Raw genomic sequence first — 16875 nt, 5'->3', positions numbered from 1 at the left:
CTCTCCACGCGTCTCCCACTCCATCAAAACAGCGCAGCTGAGGCGACCTTGGCTTCCCCCTTAGCTGCCTCCAGCACTCTCACACCGGCCCAAGACTGGCAGCCGGAGGCCCACAGCAGGCAGGGCGGGTTCCCAGAGGCCCTCCAAATGCGCGGAAGATACAAATAATGTAGGTGGAAACCCAAACACTAATTATGCTGCCGACAAGCTGAGAGCCAGGCACGACTTCCCCACCTTTACCACGCGGTCCCTGGGGCACAGGACGCGTAGCAAGCGGCACTGTGGCAGGGTCCCTCGGGAGACCTTCAGACACGGGAGAGGCCCTCCACCTCCGGGCAAGGGGGAAATGGTTCACGTGGCGGGGGCCACCCAGACCTGTGTGAAGGGGCAGGCAGCCAGGCCGATGGCCAGTCCCGATGGTCCAGGTCTCACCTGCCCCAGAACTTTCCTGAACGATTCCATCACCTCACGCTTACTCTGCTCAGTGCTCCCACCCATCTCCCGGCTGGGTTCTGACTCTGGAGACCAAAGGTAACTGGGCCTGGCTGTTTCTGGTGGTGGGAAACACAGGGTAACCTCAACCCACAGGTGTCGCTCAGCCAGACTAGCGGGGGAGCGGTGAGGACCGAGTAGCCAGAGTAAGAGGAGTCCGGGTCAGGTCTCGCACCCCAGCCCCCAAACGACTTCTGGAGGGATCTCTAAGGACGCACAGCCAGAGCTGTCCCACGCACCCCGGGACCCTCCAGGCCCTGCCCCAGGTGCTGAGGACTACACCCCAGGCCTGTGCCGGACGAGGGCCCGTGCACCTCTCCGCATGGCTCCTGTCCCCTGGCCACACCAGTGAGCCCCTCCCCACTAGGTTACACGGCTGAGCATGGCTCCCCACGACCACCCGAGCTTCCACGACTTGGTAGGAGGACTCACAGGACTCAGAAGAGTCGTGCTTGCAGCCGTGAGTTATTCCAAGGAGACAGGGCACAAGCCGCCGAGGGAGGGAACCGGGTACAGGCTTCCAAGACTGCCCCTGCCCCGCCCCGGGGAGTCACACGAGGTGCGCCTAATTCCCCAGCGACGACGGGCCGGGACGGCGTGTGAAGTGCTGTCCCCGGGGAGCCCCCCTCCCCCGCCCCGCCCCGCCCCGAGCCTCGGTGCCCAGGGCTCTTACTGCTGAGCTCCTCTGCCTGGCACACACCGCAGCTCCAGACTCCAGCACGGAGGCTGCAGTTCTGCACAAACCATAGCGTTTGCGTGACAGTTTCCACGTCATGACTGCTCCTATCAGGGAATGGAACAAAACCTCCCAAATCCAAGGTCCCAGATGCCAGCCAGGCCTGCTCTGGTGATGCTCCTCTGCGACAGGGACGCCCCGCTCCAGTCACCCCACGGCTCCTCCCCGACCACTGCGATAGATGCAGCGCCCAGTTTTTGGTCCTTCTCAGCACTTACCAAAGGGTGCGAGTCCTTTGTTCGTTTGTTCACTTCTTCCCCTGTGTACCTCCTCACCCCTGCTGGGCCCAAGGGGCCCGCCTGACCCACCCCCGTGGCACCTGCAGTGCTCGGAGCAGGGCAGGCTCTCGGGAGGTATTTGTGGCTCCATCCTAAGTACTCTCTCCCGTCACCGCAGACGGGAACTACTTCACTCCATTTCTGAAACAGATTTACTCAAGGTCTTGCTGCGGTCTATGGCAGAGCCCCACCAGAACCCGAAGCCTCCTAATGCGGCCTGCTGCCTCGCCATGTCTGCACCAAAACCAACCCCCAGCCACAATAAAAAACACATCCACACAGGTCACTGCTGCAGGACGAGGATAATTCTGTCACACTCGAAGGTGTGAGTGGGCACCATGAGTGCAAGGTGAGCCTTGGGAACAGCGCCTCACTGACTGCCCTCACCCACCCCCACCCCCACCCCCCAAGATGGGCAGTGGCACCTTGCTGACAGATAAGGAAACGGAGGCCAGAAAGCGGACCACTCGCCCCAAGTCAGTGAGTAAGGGCAGACCAGAGAATCAAGGCCAAGTCTCTTTCAAAGCCCAGGCCCTCCCCCACTCTGCAGCCTGACGCGGACAAAGTGACTTCTGCTGGGACGTGTCTGTGCCTGCTGCCAGGGTGTCCCCACCGACCACCAGTTAGCTGCTTCCCATACTTCTGCTACCTCCATTTCATCAGAAAGCCTCCCGCTGCCACCTACGATCCCCATCAGGACTGAAACACTGAAACTCTCCAGGCCCAATGCTCACATCCCAGGAAGGGGCAGCCCCGGGGAGCCCAGGGTGAGAGGTCTGAGACGGCAGCTGGGAACACGGAGTTTCAAGGACCCAAGAAACCAAGGCAACAAACTTTCTCCGCACAGGAACACGGATGCCCTGCCTTCGCTGGGCTGGTGTCGCTCAAACGTCACGTGACAGAGGCGCAGAGAATGGAAGGAAGGAGCGGAAGCAGCCACAACTGTGACCCGGTCCCAGCGGGGGAGAGGAGGCGGGGAGCCGCGGGAAGGCCCATCTGCCAGCGCCCGGCCGCTGCCGGAGAGGCTCGCAGGCTCTGGGGCTGCCACAGGGACGCCAGCCTTGTTTCACTCTGTAAACGTCTTCCAGACAAGAAGGGCTGATGAGGAAACCTAATTAAGGCTTTTGAAGATTATCTCAGACCCGAAGCAAAGGAAGAACACAAAATGCCTTCCCGCCCCGCTCCCCCACCCCCTAGACTCTGGCCTTCGTTAAGCTTTGATTTCAATCAATTGCACACCCACTAAAATTAACTTATAAGGCCAATAAATTGCAACCGCATGTTCGAAGGTATTATCTGCTGCAAGCCAAGAGCCAAGGACCGCAGAGCGCGGGGCAAGATGCCTGGCACAGATGGGAGCAATCATCTCTGAAAGAAAGCAGTGCCAGCCCCTTCGGTCAGAACATCTGGTCTCAACAGAACCTGGGCCGACAGAGGACCCAGGGTGAAAGCCAGAGTGGGGAAGGTTTCCCATCTTCTCTGGGAACCTGAAAACGCAAAGCACTGATCGTGGGGTTCATGGCAGCCAGCTGGTGGCTCACACCACAAATAAGATGTTTCTCTGGCAGCTGCAAGTGCTGACCCTCTACTAAGTCTCTCCCAAGAAAGATGGCTCACTTAGGTCACGTGATGAGGTCCTGTGACCGACGAGCTACCCCAGGCTTAAGGCCTGAGAAAGCAGAGACAACTCTGCCAAGAGAGCAGTGACCCTGTGAGCCAGCCACCCGAGAGGAGGCCCTTTCTGCGACCTCTCCCTCCTCCCCAGGGGCTGAGCCAGCCCATGAATTAGAGCCAGGAAACCATCTTGGGGCTTGGCAGAGAAGGAGAGTAGCCTGGATGTCGGCGACCAAGGTGGGAGGGCTTGCGGGGAGAGAAGTGATGACGTTCCAGATGACTGGAGAGTTGATCAGGACTTCCCCCAGTGCCAGCACTCCAGCAAAACCTGCCTGTCATCTCCTGAGCATTTTCGGCAAATGGACAATTTTTAATCTAAGATCAGAGCTGTGCTATCAACGGTTGCTTAACAGTTATTCTCTCGGGGAAAAGTTACCACCACAATCCCTTTCTGTCACTGGTGACGGCAAAGAAGGAAATCAGTAAATGCGGGAGGGACGGGAGGGTGGGAGGGCGAGAACGTGGCAGGGACCTGGGAGGAGCAGGGGGGAAGCCAGGAACTGGGGGGCTTCAAAGGAATCATGTAGAACACACAGCTCACCTCCCTGGGCCCCTACGCGCCACTTGCCCACCTTGGGAAAGGAGTTGTGCTCCAAACTGCTGGCACTTTTAAGCTATGTGGAGAAATGCTGTGCACAGGCAGGAGAGAGGGGGGCCACATCCCCACCGGAGCTGCAAGCCAGAGGGCCTGTTCGTCAGTGTGTCCCTGGCCTGGCCGCTCACTCGGACCACACCAGTTCCACATCCCAATTCCCTACAAAGTCAAAACCTTTACAGCCCCAGGGATCAAAGCCCAGAGCCCGGGGACAGAAGCCAAGGCTTTCCCTCGGGATGCTGGGGAAGAAGCTTTTCTCTCTCACGGCAGAGAGAAGCCCCCTTCGCCCGGTCTGGATCGCATCTCAGCTGGCTCCACGCTCCCCGAGGTCTCCTTCCACTCATCGTGTTAAGGAGAACATCAGGAGGAAGAAAAAGGCTGACGGGCCAGGACCAGCACAGGAGGAAGCGGAACCAGGAAGCTGTCTTCACTACCGTGGCTGCAGGTTCAGTCTTAAGGCACAGCCAACGGTTGGGGAGGGGGAGAGGTCCACGCCGGAGGAGGACGTGGCAGGAAAGAGCACCTTAGGCCTCTTTGTTTTGTTTCTTCTTTTTTTCTTTTCCTTTCTTCCCTGTGCCACACAGCTTGTGAGATTTTAGTTCCCCAACCAGGGGGTTGAAGCTGGGCCCTCAGCAGTGAGAGCGCAGAGACCTAACCACTGGACCGCCAGGGACTTCCCCGTTTTTCTTCTGTCAAACCTGCAGCCCTTCAGAAGCCAACAAACCTCTGTGAGCTGAGTTCAGTGCGGCCTTCTCAGTGTAGGGCGAGGGTCCTTCCTGCTAGGAGCCGCGGAACAAGGAGCCCCCAAAGGCTCCTTACAGCACAGCTGCTCCCGCAACACAAGGGGGTTCTAATTCTAAGCCCGAGGGCCAGAGTCTGGCAGCTTTCAGTCATTTGAGGTGGAGACTGGTCGAGAGGCCGGAGCACAAGCCAAACTCAGTCGTAACTCTGCAATCCAGCAGGGTCCCAGCATTCACAAACACCGGGGGGTGGGGTGGGTGGGGAGGAGTTAAAGTCGGGCCTAGTACAGGGGATGGGCCTGCTCAGCCCCCAGGGGGCACAGGCCAAGCCCCACTTTGGAGCGGGGCACCCCGGAGCGGCAGCTGTCCGCATCCAGCCCTCCTGGGAGCGACGGTGTGCCCGTCCTCTCCTGGCGGCGTCCTTCCAATCACCCTCTCTTCCTTCTGGCAGGGCTGGGTCTGCCCGAGGCTCCGGCACCCCTCGGCAAGCCCAGGACACGGGCCATCCTGCCGGCTGCTCGGGCAGCAACTCGGCAACCAGAGCCAGCGGACGTGAGGCAGTGTCGGGGAGCCTCCCCTCAGAGGAACTGCTGCCTGAGTCCACGTGTCCACGTGACAGGCAGGCAGGTGGAAGAATCCATGGAGGAGCGCTGTGGCTTCCTTCACTGGGATGACAGCAAAGGAGTCTTCCTTCCTGCGGGAAGAGGTCTATACTGCGGAGGGGCAGGGATGAAGCATAAAGAGGAAGGCATGACCTACTGCCCCTGTCTCCCTTGGAACCATCTGGTCCAGGTCCCTAGAAAACCTGGAGCGACCACCGGCCTGTGCTGCTCAAGGCCTCCGAGCCCCTCGCTCATCTCCGTCTGCTCCAGAACCACAGGGGGAAGAGCTCAGGCTCTGGCCCTGCCCAGGTCACTGACATGGCCACTAACAAGTCACAGGGCACTCTGACGATGGGGACTTCCAGAGGTGAGCAAGGTATTGGGAGGGAGGGGGCAGGGAAGGAGGAAGGGAAAGGAAGGAAGGAAAGAAAAAGGAGACTTGCATTCGTAATTATTAGACCAGAAATGAGTTGGCTCATCAAGTGTGGTGCAGCTGGGAAAACGGTCCTCACGTACGGCCTCAGGAGGGGGCGTCCTCAGTACACTGATAACACAGGGTGCTTTGAAACTGCTGACTCTGGTTGCCCAATGACAGCTCTAGCCAGCCCGGTGGCCTGAGGTTGCTGAGACAGGGAGAACCGGGCCTCCCCTCACATACAAGGGCATGAAGGGCCTCCTGCCCTCCTCTGTGGGCGCCACCCGCAGGTCTTGTACTCTCTCCTCCCCCACGGAAAAGCACACTGATGCCGCTGGGGACAGATGGCATTCTCTGGGCCAGGATTCCACCTCTACAGACCATCCCAGAACCTCTGGGGCTGGCTTGTCCTGTTAGATCCGCCACTGGGTGGAGGAAGCTGTCCCTTCACCCCCTCCCCAACCCCCCGCAGCCCCGCTCACCTTTACAGGAGAGGGCAGGCCCATGCAGAGCCCCAGAGAAATACGGGTCATTAAGGCTTAACGCCACCTTCAAAGTGGACGCTCACCCAGGCAGGGGAGCCTTCTCAGGAGGCGGTGCAGAGAGTCAGACCTAGGGTACGAGCCCAGCTCCTGCCGTTTCCTAGCGGATTAACCACTGGAGGACTTCTCTGAGCGTCGGTTTCATCGTCTGTTAAATGAGGTAACTCCCACTTACCCTACAGAGTCGCTGTAAGGATTGGGGGATCACAGTGAAGACTTTTTAATGGTGATGGGGAAAGGCTCACGATGTTAGGCCAGTCAAGACCCCACAGAAGGCACACGTCTAAGACTGACCACGTGTCATTATACAACGTGAACCAGCGAGACAGGAGGGAGAAGGGAGTCAGAGACGACACCGGCCTCTTCCCCGGGCCTGGGCCCAAGCGGCAGCACGGGGCACCAACACGTCTGCATGGCTTTATTCGGGAAATCACAGCCCAAATGTTTAGCCTCTAAGAAACCAGTACCAGCCTCGTTCTGATCCTTGGAGCCGCCGGCACAGGCAGCCCTCTGCCCAGACCACTCCTTTCCGGCCCGGGCGTCACTCTATTGTTTGTCCTCCCACAGTGGACGCACGGCACAGGCAGGGACGTGGCCCTCCATACTCAAGGCCAGTGCCCCAGGGCTTGGCAAGCAAACACTCAAACGTCAGTCAGGTATATGGATAACTGTTGGACTCTGGAGTTGGATAAGGACGGTTTCATGCTGGACCATAACATGCGAAATACGTTACTGGCTGTGTGAAGCTGGGCAAGTGACTTCACCTCCCTGAACCTGTCAACTCATTTGTAAAATGGGAACAATCCTCTTGCACAGGCTGACGTGAAGATCAGATAAGACTGAGAGGCAGTGAACACTGTGCTCGCCCAGCCACTGGCTGGTAACTGCTGTTATTACCGCTGCTATCTTATTATCAATATTATCATGACCCCAGGAAACTGATTCCACCTGGGAATTCTTATTTAGCAGCTGGATAGGCTTCTTGCCAAATGGCCAGGTAAGACCAACTACAAATAAACCAGAGGTGACAGCAACGAGGAAATCTCTCAGCATCACTGGAAGAGGAGCTATTCTACCACAGGGCAAATTTCTAGACATAAGAACCCTTTAATCAGTGAATTCACTCTAACGGTGAAAATCAATAAGTTGTGGAAACTTCAGGCAAATATGGACTCAAGTCCTAGCTCTTCGCCTCTGTGTCCTGTGGTGAGTCATTTAGCCCCTGGGAACCTCAATCTCCTCATCTGTAAAAAAAAAAAAAAAAAAGGGAAAATCATCTCCCCCAGAGGTTCTTAAAAGGATTAAAGATAATGTATATACACTACTGGCACGTGACAGATACTGCAGATAAAGCTGAGTCACACACTGACGCATCCGGGAGCTACCGAAATGTTCAGGGCCATTTGTTCATGGTTTCCTCAGAGCTTCTGCTTGTGTGTTGTGGGTCTTTTTGTCTGTCTGTGTGTCAGACTGAAAAGTGTCACTTTTCCTCCCAAACCAGCTTGTAAAGTAAATTCTTTATTATATGCGTTACATCAAATCTGCTAAAAACTGGAAAACCACGCCAACTGTCTGCAAGATGGAGACCTGAAACTCCTTCTTGAAGTGTAACAACACCAGCTTTCAGACAGTGGTTTCAGCCGTTCAGATGCTTCGTTTCTCTCATTTCCATTTTCTTGCCTATATCCTAGGTCAGGTCAGGGAGGGCACCCTGTAGACCGAAGGAAGGCCAATTCCCACCTACCTCAAGCCTCAAGAAGATGGTTTTACATTTTTAAAGGATAATATATACATAAAAAAGAAAGAACAAAGAAAAAGTGATAGAGACTTGTGTAGCCTGTAAAGCCTAAAATGTTTACGATCTGGCCCTTTGCAGAAGTGTATGCCACGCCCTCCCCAAATGACTGAATTTGTACTGAGGTAGCATTGCATGTATTACAGTTTTGTTACACTTTCAATACAGAACTTAACTTAAAATGAGATTTTACGGATTAAGAAAAAACGCTTCAGAGGATAACCTGCTTTGGAGCCTTTCCTTGCAAGGCGGATTAATTAAGTGGTCACCTTTCTGGTGGTGTGGAGGGACTGGACGGAAGCAGAAAGCAGGTGCAGCGAAAACACTTCCCAAAGTGCAGGCTGAGGCCCCCAAAAACTCGGGAGTCAGCAAAATGTTGGCTCAGAGGTGGCTGCCCAAGGCCCACTGTTTAAGGACCTCAACTCCTCCCGCCCTGGTGACTGGTCTGGAAGCAGGTACCCCGAGCTCCAGGTAAGAACAGAGTCAGGGCAGGCAGTGCAGTGAAAACCAGAAGGGCCTTTAGAGACAGACGGAGCCGGGTTTGATTCCTCACTCTGCCTCTTGCCTTTTGGACAAACACCTTAATCTTTCTGAGCTTTGATTTCTTCATCTGGGAAATAGGGACTAAAACAGTGACCACATTTGTGAGGATTTAAGATGACGTGTATGAAATATCTGGCACTGAGTCTTGCACACGGGAGGTGCCGTCCCAATGGCACTGGCTGTTCCTGAGAGGCACGATGCAGAGTACTGCCCGGGCAAGGTAGCAGCAGCCTCTCACGACTGACCCGATGACCACGCTCGGGCCCAGCGCCCTGCTGGGGGAGCTCAGAACTTTTACTAGTTAGGCCAGCCAGGTGGCAGGTCTAAGGGAGACGACTTGGCCTCGCGTTTCATCTATGAACTACCTATCAAAAGAGCTGCGGGGCAAAGGGAGTCCGTAACTCACAGGTCTCGGTACTGGTCAAAGGCATTGTTGGCTTCCACCTCCAGCTTCCTCAGCCGAGCAGAAGGCATGGCCCCATCTTCCAAAGGAGGGTCATACTTGTTACTCCACGGTGACCTGGAGGGGAGAAGGAGAAGGATATCACATGAATCATTCCAGTGAGCCATCGGCCCAAGCCCCAGCTTCTGAAATGTCAGAGGAAAAGCCATTATCCACAGGCCCTGGGCATAGACACGGCTTTCTCAAGGTTTGCAGAGCAACGGCTCAGATTCCACCTGACCTGGGTATGAACCCCAGGCTCCAACACTCACCAGCTGTGCATTTCCAACAGGTGTCTTGACTTCTCTGAGCCTCCCTTTCCTTATGTGCAAACTGAGGCTACTATTTACCCACAGGGCTGCTTTGAGGAGCACAGGAGAAAAGTATTGATACATCAAGTGCCTAAATTAGAGACGAGCATATAGTAAGTGCTCAACAAATGGGACTTCTTTCTCACCCTTTTTAAAATTTTCCTTTGTTCTCACCATTGTTTTGATCAATAGAGGCCCCTCTCTCCTCCCTGGCCTGCTGGCAGCTCTGGAGAAACTCTTACTCCTCAAAGATCTTCTTACACGATTAAGGATTAAGAAGAGAACTGTCAGTTATGGAAGCAGCAAGAGAGCCAGCCCCATGGGGAAAGGCTGACCACACGTAAGAAAACCTGAGGGACAGAGTTCTCCCCATGAACAGAGGACGGCCTTCCAGCCTCCAAGGGCTGTGCACACAAAGAAGACTGTGAAGTAATGAGAACCAGCCTCACTTTTTCCAGCCCAAAGTCTTGCTGCATTTTTTAAAATGTATTTTGCCACATCAGGAAAGCATTTAATCACAGAGAATGCTGGCAGGGGGGTTATAAGGGAAATAGCCACTCATTAATTCCCGCAGGTGGAGTTCACAGAGCTGGGGGTTCAAAGAAAGAGAATTTAAAAGGTGAGGGGTGGGGGGGGTGGGCCCTGCCTGGTGGCTCAGTGGTTAAGAATCCGCCTGCCAACGCAGGGGACACGGGTTCGAGCCCTGGTCCGGGAAGATCCCACATGCCGCAGAGCAACTAAGCCCGCTCGCCACAACTACTGAGCCCGCGTGCCACGACTACTGAGCCCGTGTGCCTAGAGTCCGTGCTCTGGAACAAGAGAAGCCGCCGCAATGAGAAGCCCGCGCAACGCAACAAAGAGTAGCCCCCGCTCGCTGCAACTAGAGAAAGCCCGTGTGCAGCAACAAAGACCCAACACAGCCAAAGGAAAAAAAAAAACAAGGTGAGAGGGTAAAAGAAAGGAGGAGAGGACAATACGGAATTCGGACAAAGTCCTTCACATTCTGGGGCATAAACACCTTGACATGTCCACGGTAAGAAACCCCACTGCCTCTCCCGTCTCCCCCCCGACGACACCACTTCACATCACTGAGGACTGAAAAGAACCTTCTGATTTAGGATTGTTGGTCAGGGAAGAAAGGCCTCACTGCCTCCCGAAGCCCAGTTTTAACTAGTTCTGTGCACAAACATCTTTCTTCGTGTTAACTGATGCCTGGCACCTACCTCAGCAGACCACGTCAAGTCAGCTGGGCGACCTCTCCTCCCAGCCACCCTCGGGCAGGGGTCCCAGCTGTCTTGGCTGCTGGCCCACAAACGTAGTGGGGAAGAGTTGCTGTGCTTGGCGCCCCAGAAGGGCCTCGTGCAGCAGCTGCTCAGGCCGCCTCAAAGCACAAGGTGCTTGGAAACCCTTCTTTCCACACCCGCCCCTGACCTTGCTCACCAGTGTCGGGAGAGGCTGTGCAGCAATGGGCTGAAACACTCCCCACTGCCCCGTGACCAGCAGCCAGCTCTTGTGGTCACACTGGGTTGCGCACAGACCACAGCAAACAAAGGGCTGTTGGACAAGCCAGGACCCCACCTGGCGAGAAAAGCAGGCGAGAAGCCAACGCCGGGCACCCTCTCACGCTCCCCGAGGCCTCTCCCTCCCTGGGCAGGGCTGACACGTCCATCATCGCTGCGTTCACCCCTCACAACAGTGCTGCCCGACAGAACTTTCCCCGACGACAGAAATGTTCTGTATCTGCGCTGTCCCAAACGGTAGCCACTAGCTTCGTGTGGCTCCGGAGTACTTGTGTGACTGAGGAACCGAATTTTAAATTTTACTGAACTTGAATTCATTTAGACGGTCAACTTTAGAACCTTAGCTCCCAGAGGGCAAGAGTTGTGTCTGTCTTGCTCTCCACTAATTTGCTCAGCACCTGGAACAGTGCCTGGTGCTCAACCACATGCTCATGAGAAAAAAAAAGGCAGAGGAATGAGTGAACGATCTCGCACCCGACACAAAGCAGAAGTAACCACTGCCCCCGCCTGTCCCCTCACTCCCACACAGATGTCGGTTCCTGCAGCAGTCACATCCCTGCCCTTGACAACGAGAGCGCTCCAGGCAGAAGCGTGTGCAGTCTGCCCTCGCACCCCGGCACCCAACACACAGCTCGTGGGCTGAAGCCTTCCAGCGCGGGGTGGGGAGGAAAGGACACACGGCACTCCTGCAGGTGTTCCTCCAAACCAACAGAGATGGAGCAACTTTCTGCTTTTTCTGCTGAGGGACACCTAAGCATTTAAAAAAAGAAGAAAAAGAAAATCAAAGAAGACCTCTTACCAGATCCAGAGACAGAGATGAAGTTGCACAGTGCTGTCATCACCGCTGTTTATTTGTAAACTACGCTTGGCCCCTCACCTCCACTCACCGAGCGGAGTGCAGAGGAACCTGAGCGGGAGAATCTAAACTCCCCGCCTGCCCTGCGGCTCCTCAAGACCCCAAGACTCTCCTCAGCACACTCTGAGGCCTCTGACTTCCGTTTCCACGGCTACACGGCCATTGCTGTCCTGGGGGCCTGGAAGTCCCACCCCTACTGGCTTTCATTTAAAGGCGACCTGATTAGACATAAGAGCCGATCTCTCTTGAAGACTGGGGGTCTGGAATTTTCAAGACATATCTCTCCCTGCTCACAGGCGACAGCGTTTCAAGCCGTTAGTCCTGGAGCCGGGGTAACTGTAGCTGGGGGAAAGATCATAACATTACCCAGAATATCCTGAGTGGAAGGGGCACTCAGAACACATTTTAAGAGCTTAAATGGAGGCCATTTGAAAAAAGACAGATGGACAGGAACGCTTAGATTTCAAAAGTCAGGCCTTTCATTTCTCTCAGAGAATGCTTTTTGTTTCAGCTAACAGGTTTCAAACAGTGCTGCTGGCAAACTGTCACACCATAAGGATCTTATTTAAGCAAACGATCAGACACAGGACAGAAATGTGTGGAGAAACTCAGAAGACCTTGAAGTTTTATACCGAGAAGAGAAAAAAAAGGAAAGCCCTGTGCCCTGACACCCGGGACTCCTCTTCAGCTGAAGAGCCCCAGGCCCCCTACGGAGCCCCAGGAATGCAGGTGGGAGCCAGCAGGGCGACCTGGAGGTACCACATCCTGGGAAAGCCTGGCCTGGGCATGGACTGGAAATGATTCCAGCCTTCCACAGGCTGCTGGGCAACAGCTGCCTCACACAGCAAGCCCAAATTTTCAGGTGGAACAAAGAAATACGACGACGATGTTGAAGAAGCAAGACTCAGCTCCAGGCCCCCCTCTTCCAGGGTGTGTCCCCTGAACCCCATGCCTGGTGAAGCTGCTCATCCTTTGGCCATGGGCTCCCTGGCTTGTCAGCCCACTTAGCACCCTGAGGGACCTCTCCCTTGGTGAACTAGACCTGGCCATATGCCCACAACCGGGACAGTGGCTGGCGCTCCAAGGCTGAGCCTGATCTGCCTCAGGGGTTGTCTCACCACCTTGGAGCTGGATGCCCACCTCTGCACCTCCATCTCCACACAGACCTCCGGGAACTCAAGACTACCCACAGCCTAGCCGACTCTCCACGTCCACCCGATGGGCATCTGAAGTTTAAAATGCCTCCAAATCAGTCCCTCCCAGAGCCTTCCTCACCTCAAGAGTCAGTGACCCCACCTTCCAGCTGCTCATCTGCCCCACCCCCGCACCTGCAAACACTGCTGGCTCTACTTTTTTTTTTTTTAATTTTGCGGTACGCGGGCCTCTCACTGCTGTGGCCTCTCCCGTTGCGAAGCACAGGCTCCGGACGCGCAGGCTCAGCGGCCATGGCTCACGGGCCCAGCTGCTCCGCGGCATATGGGGTCTTCCCGGACCGGGGCACGAACCCGTGTCCCCTGCATCGGCAGGCGGACTCTCAACCGCTGCGCCACCAGGGAAGCCCAGTGGCTCTACTTTTAAAACGTACCTCAAACCCGACTGCCTCTCCCCATCTCCGACTCTAGTCTCCCGTCTAGGTTAGACCAAAATACATTCTTTACCTGACCTCCATTTGAAACCAGGAAAGGGACGTGATCACATGACAGTAGTCTAGTCTTGTTTAAGTAGTATGAATTCTTTGTAATTTCCCCCAAGTTCGGTGCTGTTCAGCCCTTCACATGTGTTATTTCTTTCAACCCCCAAGTGCCCCGAGCCAAGCCCTACGGCCCTGGCCTTCAAGGCCTCTGGTCTCACCTCCTACCCCTGGCCCCCCCCGACCCTCACTGCTGTCTCCCACTCGGGCCTCCCTGTCAGGCTCAACCCTGACAGCTCACCCCACCCAGGGCCTTTAAAGGGGACACTCTTCTCCCAGACCTGCGCGGGACTGAGCCTTCTCATCCGTAAGTCTCATTTCACACTTGGCCACCAACGCCAGAGCCTTCCCTGTTTGCCCCTCCGCCTCTCCCTGCCCTGGTCCTCCATTCTTTTCTTTCTTTGCTCTTTGCTCTTCAACAATATAGACTGTTTATACAGCTGCTTACTCTCTGGACTCCTCGCTGGGACACAAGCTCCACAGAAGAGTGACTCAGCGCCTGACACACGAGTGCCTGCTCACAGAAACATGTCCCTGAGCAACCTGTCAGAAGAATGAACACTATCACCCTCCACTTAATACATGAGAGAACCAGAGTCCAGAGACAGTAAGTAATTTGTCAAAGTTCCCGTTTGCTCAAGGGGGCAGTGCTGGTTGGGAGCCCATGTCGGCTACCTCCAGCGAATTTCTCCTACTTTCATTTTTCAGGCCCCAACCCCACCCCCAAAAGAGCATGAGGCCAAAGCGTTAAGACCCAGCCCAGGTTCTGCGGCTTCTAAAAAAAACCTATAGCCTATGGCATTCCTCCACCATTCTCCAAGGTACTGACTACAGCCATCCATCACAGGAATACTGGATGCGTGTAGGGATTCCCAGTCTTTTTTAATATTAAGAACTCCTAGGCACCCTTAAAAACCTAGCTCGGACGACATCTCCTCCAGGAAGTCTTCCTGGAATCAACCTCGGCCTTCTCTAGCTACCTTCTCTATGCAATAAGCCTGGCCCTGGCTGCAGGAATCACGTCACACAGTAATCAGCTCCTGGGGGCGTCTCCTGTTCTAGACCACGGATCACCCAGGGCAGGGACGCAAGTCGACTTAGTTATTCGCAGCCCTGGACAGGGTGATGGAGAGAGAAAGGACAGCTGCACATCTGTCTGACGAGATTCATTCACATGCCCTTAAGCACGCAGGCCCTCCCTGGGCTCGGGATTCCTGTCATGGGCACATCCTGGACCTTCTCCTTTGCAGGATTTGATGCAATTTTAATGAAGCAGCTTGCTGGGGGTTCTTTCTTTTTTTTTTTTAATTAATTAATTAATTAATCTTTGGCTGTATTGGGTCTTTGTTGCTGCGTGCGGGCTTTCTCTAGTTGCGGCGACTGGGGGCTACTCTTTGTTGTGGTGCGCAGGCCTCTCATTGCGGTGGCTTCTCTTTATCGTGGAGCACAGTCTCTAGGCACGCGGGCTTCAGCACTTGTGGCACGCAGGCTCTAGAGTACAGGCTCAGTAGTTGTGGTGCACGGGTTTAGTTGCCCTGCAGCATGTGGGATCTTCCCGGACCAGGGCTCGAACCCATGTCCCCCGCACTGGCAGGTGGACTCTCAACCACTGCGCCACCAGGGAAGTCCCTGTTTGTTTGTTTGTTTGTTTTTTAACCAACATCCCCCTCCTATTAGACTGTAAGCCCCACCAGGGCAGGGGCTTCTTGTTCACTGCTGCATCTCCAATGCCCATTGGGGGTACTCCACAGACATCTTCCGGTCAACTGGATGGAATGATGGATAGAAGGGAGGGAGGGACGGAGGGAGGGAGGGAAGGAGGAAAGCCTAGCAGAAGCACAAGCAGAAAGAAGGCTGATGGGTGGGCTGTCAGATGTCAAAGCTCAGTAGTCCTTGAGCTGCTGCAGCAGTGGTGAGCAGCTGTGGCGGGCGCGGCACGCCTGCTGCATTGGTGGGGCAGGAGCTCACCTATAGGAGTCCCCATCTCTGTTGTAGTCACATAAAAGGTAATCCTTTCCCACCACCTTGTCTCTGGCGATTTTCAGTGGCTGGTCAACAGAAGACAGGAGATCTTCACATAGACTGGGGACCTGGCAGAGAGAGAGGAAAAGTCAGAACAGAGGTTAAAATAACACATCAAACCCAGGTTGGCTAACGGCATCTGTAGCCATACCTTGGTCAGCATATTTAACATCTGGCCCCTGGTAGCCTGCCAGAATTATGGGCCTGTTCTTTTCTTTTCCACATGTGTCTGACACCAACTGTGTCCCTCTATAAAGAAACCTGTTCTTGAATTACAGTGGAGCGTGATTTCCAATACAGCCTTCCTTCCAAACTGCGTGCAGCTTTAATTACCTGGTCGCCAGGGTGGTCTAGTAACGTATGAACGTGCTTGGTATTGGTCTCTGGTGGGAAAAGCATAAGCTGAAGCCCCGAGAAGAAGGTAAACACTTTAAACACACAGGAGTCCAGAGAGCTCTGAGAAGAAGAGCCAGTCCGTGCCGAGAGCTCCCACAGGCTCCCTTGCTGGGTGGAGTTTCCAGTACTTTCCAGGACCCCAGCCAAGCGTTACCAGGCTGGCTTACAGAGTCAACCCTACCTGCTGCAAAGGTAGCTTCCCGCCAGCTTCCCACAGTGCCGAGCTCCAGCTGCTGTGCTCAGGCTCACCCTCCTGGGCCCCTCACTGAGGAGGGGGGCCCTCGGGTGGGGGGCGGGCAGGGCTGAATCCAGGGCAAATGCTGCTGAATCGGACACAGAGCCCTGCTAGGAACCAGGTCTCTGGCCTCCCCCTCCCAACTCAAACATCAATTTCCACCGAAATATTCCAGGAAGGGAGGGCAGCACTCTCCAAAATGGATTCCTTCAGGCTTGAGTCACTTCCATGCTATATTTTCAATGTGCTGACATATTCATTTCATGGGCCCGGGTTTACGGAGGCCCCACCATATCGTTTACCCGACGAGTGGCTGCCAACTGCACCAATAACCCTTCCAAATGGAAAAGTTAAATCATGTGGCAAAGACACCCGAAGAGCAGCTCAGCAGATGGGTGGCCAGTCACAGCAGTTCCCGTGCTCCCCCGGAAGGCCCCCGCCACCACCAGAGAGGCACGGATGGGGACACGGTCACCTCGGAGACCACCAGCCTCCGTGGGCTTCTCGAGGCATCTCTGCTGATGGGGGGGTGCCTCCGGATTCAGCCTGGAAGGCGCTGTCTGGCACAACTGTGAGGTGGTGACCCTGCCTGGTGACTCACAGCCGTTTCTCATACACCGAGCAGCACCGGGCAGCCAGCCGCCCGACACGAGACACACACATCATTAACCCCTGTCGACAACATGCTTATTTCAGAACTCCTTCTGGATGTAACACCCATCTGTGTACCCACCTCCCCAAGCAGAAAGACATACAAACAAAAATGGGGCTGTGTTCAGTTAGTTTTGGTGCTGAGAATACCAAGCGCCTGCCACGTATCATGCACTATGCTGGGCCCTTTACAGATGGAAACTGTCTACCGGAAGCTCACACTCACCCTGTGAAGTAGTTATTATCCCCGTTTTACAGATTAGAGAATTGAGGCCTGGAGTCGTGAGGTTGCCCAAGGCCCACAAAAGAAGAAAGCAGTAGAGAGAGGTGTCTCCCTCTC

At 55.0% G+C, this 16875-nt stretch overlaps 1 protein-coding gene across 2 annotated transcripts in view; it reads right to left on the bottom strand.

Annotated features, from left to right (window-relative positions):
- The window catches only part of CAPZB (capping actin protein of muscle Z-line subunit beta), a 131920-nt gene that overhangs the window by 26478 nt on the left and 88567 nt on the right, over nucleotides 1-16875 (bottom strand). For both annotated transcript variants that reach the window (XM_089899848.1, XM_089899855.1), the window contains exons 3-4: nucleotides 15200-15321; nucleotides 8819-8932 (exon numbers count right to left, since the gene is read on the bottom strand). In XM_089899848.1, the coding sequence (XP_089755974.1) occupies nucleotides 8819-8932; nucleotides 15200-15321 (236 nt within the window). The remainder of the gene's footprint in view (nucleotides 1-8818; nucleotides 8933-15199; nucleotides 15322-16875) is intronic.

Source organism: Delphinapterus leucas, chromosome 1, assembly GCF_059928025.1.
Source record: "Delphinapterus leucas isolate spDelLeu-1000000601 "Yukka" chromosome 1, BTC_Dleu_Yukka2, whole genome shotgun sequence".
Lineage (NCBI taxonomy): Eukaryota > Metazoa > Chordata > Mammalia > Artiodactyla > Monodontidae > Delphinapterus > Delphinapterus leucas.
This window is presented reverse-complemented; position numbering and strand designations above follow the sequence as displayed.